General features: G+C 40.2%; 1 protein-coding gene across 1 annotated transcript; it reads right to left on the bottom strand.

Moving 5' to 3' along the window:
- LOC110502543 (2-aminoethanethiol dioxygenase) lies at positions 1-2,608 on the bottom strand. Its single transcript, XM_021580662.2, has one exon. It carries the CDS (start codon positions 2,320-2,322, stop codon positions 1,564-1,566), a length of 759 nt encoding a protein of 252 aa, XP_021436337.1. The 5' UTR covers positions 2,323-2,608; the 3' UTR covers positions 1-1,563.
- Between the last annotated feature and the right edge of the window lie 1,889 nt (positions 2,609-4,497).

The raw sequence follows: 4,497 nt of genomic DNA, 5'->3' as shown, positions 1-4,497 counted from the left end.
CATTCCACAGTTGCATGTTCATTAATTGTGTGTGGTTCAATGAACAAGCATGGGAAACAGTGTTTAAACCCTTTACAATGAAGATCTGTGAAGTTATTTGGATTTTTACGAATTATTTCATGAAAGACAATGTCCTGAAATAGGGACGTTTCGGTCAAGGGAGGCCTATACTGTATACAGTATTCTACTAGTCACATTGTCCTTCTCAGGTAATACTCAGTATGTCCACAAGAGGCCCCTAAGCCGCAAGCAATGAACTCAATAGCACTCTGCCAAATATGAGCTAAATTCCCAAATTGATGAAGCAAGCAAAGTTATTATGGGGATTAAGTTTAATTGGTGAAGTTCGATTAACTAACCAATGTTTAAGATAATTATTCAGTAACCCATGTCCCATGGGACTATCTCAAAGAATGTAGTTTGATCCAATCAAAACATACCTATAGTAAATGATGACATATTTCATTTGTAAAGTCTGATTAATTCAGGCTGTAATACACAATTGGTATATACAACCTGAAAGTAATGACTTCAAAATAATGTAAATGTTCCATAGAAGCCAGAATGTTTAATAAAATTACATTTAAACTTACGCTACTGCTTGTCTGTTAGGTTTGTCTTTCAGTTGCTTAACCAATCTTTTTAGAGAGCCAGTTGGTATATGGTTCAGTTTGGCATAGAGGTAAAGTTAGGCAATGAAAATAGTACATTATGAATCAGGGGAGGATGGAGGACATTACACACTGTATTTTTGTTGTTGAAGGTTTGAAATCTGAATATAAATTAATAAAAATCTCACAAAGGTGTGGATTGTTCTCCATCCTCCCGATGCAGAATATAATTTTCATTATCATGGCATACTTGGTTCAACAGCTATTGACTAAATAAAATGTAAAATTCAATATAAACTGTTTATCTCAGTGCCCGGAACTGAACAATATACCTTCCAGCTCTGTAACAAGTTGGGTAAACAAAATTTTCCTTGGGATATTTTGTTTCAAATTTAGAGCAGCCAAAGAATAAACCAGACAACTGGTAGAGTAATTTTAAATGTTATTTGAGTCAACATTCTGGCTTGTAAGAAACACTTACACGATTCTTCAGGCATTAGTTTCAGGTTGTATATACCAATTAATTGTGTATTACAGCGTACCCCATTTAGTGAATTCTTGAGTCCCTCAATATTGTTCTTCTTAGAAATGTTATGTTTAATGTATGGTTTCAGTTCATTTCAAGACATGATAAACTTGGTGTAATTTCAGATACATTAGAGATGATGTACAAAGATCACAATTTATCAACTGAGTAACTACTTTCATTACAGGCTAAATGCATTGTGACTGGCCAACCCCTAAACTGAAGAGACGATTGTGAGCATTTGTCCAACTTTAGTATAAGTGCTATTAGTTCACACAACATGTTTTCCCATTACACACCACAGTGACATATCCATTCCATAATACTCCATCATTGTAGGAATTATGACCATCATACATTTATACCATGTTGTGACACAGCCCTGAGAATCAATGGTTCACATCAATTCAGCGTTCATAGTGCGCTTCAGATATTGACTTCAGGGCCGGGGTAAGGTTCACCACCACACCAAAAATCAGAAGGTTGCGGTACTTCCATGAGCCAAACTTCCTTTTGCCCCTGAGCCTCAGCCTTTTTGTCCTCCGAGTCCGAGGCAGACTCCAGAACTTTGTAATAATGACAGTCTCTACCGTCATCTGGATCATATGGTGGTGCCAGAATATCGAGGAAAGCAGTAGGTCCATCGACTGCGTCGATTTGATGAAGGTTGTCTCGGTCAGGGGTCAAAATACACGGGCCACTCTCTTCTGTAAACTCACCGACCGACCGGAGTATTGACCTCCTCAGCGTATCTCTCTGGAAAGGTAGCAGGGGAGGCTTGAATTGCGTGTCACTGGCCACGTTAGTTGATTTGTCCAACCTGTCAAAACAGGTGATTCTGACCTTGCCATACATAACTTTTAACATGCCGTACATTCCCGGGTGGTCGTGCAAGGGGATGGAAGCACCGCTCTTCAGCAGAAACACCCCCATGCTGAATTGGTCTGTCTCGCATATGTGCATGTATGTGACCGGGGGGTTGTGTGGCAGAGGTGTAGACGCGCAGTCAACTTTCCTTGGAGCAATCTTCAGATCCGCAGCTCTGATTTCGGTCATGAGGGTTTGGAGTTTACCTTGATTATCCAGAAACGCTTTATCACCTACCAAAGATGGGTTTCTAAAAGTTACAAGCGCCTGTCTACCAATTTTCTGAACGAGGGAGGTCATGTTGTCGCGAGGCATCATTAAGCCCGTGAAGTACTGTTCTGTAATTCCACACTAGCCTCGCGTTTGCTAGCTAGCGTTTTGCAGGCTGGGCTTCAAGCACAGCTGCCGTTGATCCTGTCTGTCCCTCTCTCGGTGAGAATGATTGTTTACACCTGGTGAAATATATATTCCAACTTCACATAAAAATAGAAAGTCGAATTCAATTTTAAGTGAGGGGTACTCTGTATGACACAACATCAAATTTCTCTCCAACTCCCCATTTACGGATATCTTTCACACACGTCCGCAAAGGAAAACGCTTCAGTTCGTGACGCGGGGCATTGTGGGAAATGTGGTTTAATAATGCACAGTTGGTATTTATCTTCACCCAAACACATCGTTATTAGATAAAACATATAAAGCATATGAAATGTGTATAATATTTGTTATGATACTATGTTCAATTACAAGTCTTACATTTCATATCATTGTGAGAGATGATAAACGTATTTATGTATGTACTACAATAACCAAAATACCATTCCTCCCCTCCTTAAAGGGGAACAGCAGTGAGGTTGTTGACCTTTTCATACTTGAGTCTACTGATTCTGGACAATACAGAGCGCAGCAGTGTACTATGAGTAGGCCTACCATATAAGACTAAACTCGTTTATTATTCTATCAATTGAAAAAGCAGAGCAGCATTAGGTTTGAAATAATGGCAGGACTTTGAAAGAATGGTAGAATTTTCTCTGAAACATAAGAGGGTCTATCAATCTCACCGAGCAGCAAGCCCAATGCACATTTTAATTTGAGTAATTTAGCTGACACTGTTATCCAGAGCAACAAGAGTTAAGTGCCTTGCTCAAGGGTACAACTACAGATTTTTCACTGAGCCAGCTCAATGATTCGAACCAGCAACCTTTCGGTTACGCTCTAAACACACTTTACCACTAGGCTACCTGCCATCTCAATGTATGTTACGGCAGCCTAATTTCCTTTAACAATTTGGCCACCAAAAAATAATTAATGAATCATGAGTGATCTGTCATATGGAAGCTATTAAGCATGTTATCTAAAAAGAGTGACAGATGGTTCCACATTTGGTAATCGTTCCTCATCAGGTTGTTTTTCTGTTATTTTTTCCCCACAATTCTCCATCATCACACACACACGCACGCACGCACGCACACACACACACACACACACACAAAGGATACACTCGTGCAGGAAATGACACCAACTCCCCCGTCCATTCCTTTGTTCCTCTTATTCTTGGCTCCCGGTAAAGTGTATTTCTGCTACAGATAATTTGAGGCATAGCCTAACCACATTTATAAATGTGTTTTGCAAACTTGATTAATTAGGTGGGTTCATGTGAAATACAACTGGATGAAAGCAGGTGGAAACTCTGGAGCTAAATTGAAAGTAAAGCTTAGCAAGAAGCATAGCTAAAGCAAGAGGACTCTGTCCTGCTTCCTTAATTCTATTGTGGTGCTTCTGTCGAAACAAAACAAACAAGATTTTTATCTGCAAGAAGCTGTTTATTTGTGGCCTTGGTTCACCAGCAAACCCCACAAACCACTTGTATATTTATCACTGTGTCTTAGAAATTCCTCGAGAGCAGCAGTAGTATCTTTCAAAACATCATGGAGTTTGTATGCTGCTGGGCCTGTAATGAGCTGTAGAGCACTCCTCCATTACTCAGGGAGTCAGCTTGATTTCTTGTGAAACAGCAGTATGGTAATAGGGCATTGTTGCAGTTAAATTACATAGAGATATTTTGGGTTTGATCTTAAAACGGATATCCACTGTGCTTTGGAGCTAGGCAAGACAAGCCTATTCCCCCCCCCCCCCCCCCACCCCCAAAATTCTTCACATCGAATGCTACGCATGGCCAGTAAACAGGATTTATGTTTTCCAGAATCACTCTCAAGGTCATGATGGATATAATATGCTTAGAGTTGTCGGGTCTCTCAACCCAGAGTCATTGTGTGCTCTCCCGACACTCCGCTGGGTATTTGCAGGAAGCAAGGCTGTTGTACAGTCCCCCCACATGCTATCTTATCCCTAGGGATCCATAAGGAGTGGCTAACAGCTAGCTAACACAGTCTTTTTTAAATGTATGGCTTATAGCCATAATCTTTATTACTAAACAGTTGGTCCTCCCAACTAAAGTAACATCGGTTTTCTGTCTCCTGTCACCACACTTTA

The sequence above is a fragment of the Oncorhynchus mykiss genome, chromosome 23 (assembly GCF_013265735.2).
Source record: "Oncorhynchus mykiss isolate Arlee chromosome 23, USDA_OmykA_1.1, whole genome shotgun sequence".
In the NCBI taxonomy this organism is placed as follows: Eukaryota; Metazoa; Chordata; class Actinopteri; order Salmoniformes; family Salmonidae; genus Oncorhynchus; species Oncorhynchus mykiss.
Note: the sequence above shows the minus strand (reverse complement) of the source record. Positions and strands in the feature narration are given on the sequence as shown.

Bases quoted from the DNA above. Each gene is read 5' to 3' on its own strand.
- LOC110502543 (XM_021580662.2), bottom strand. From the start codon at position 2,322: ATGATGCCTCGCGACAACATGACCTCCCTCGTTCAGAAAATTGGTAGA.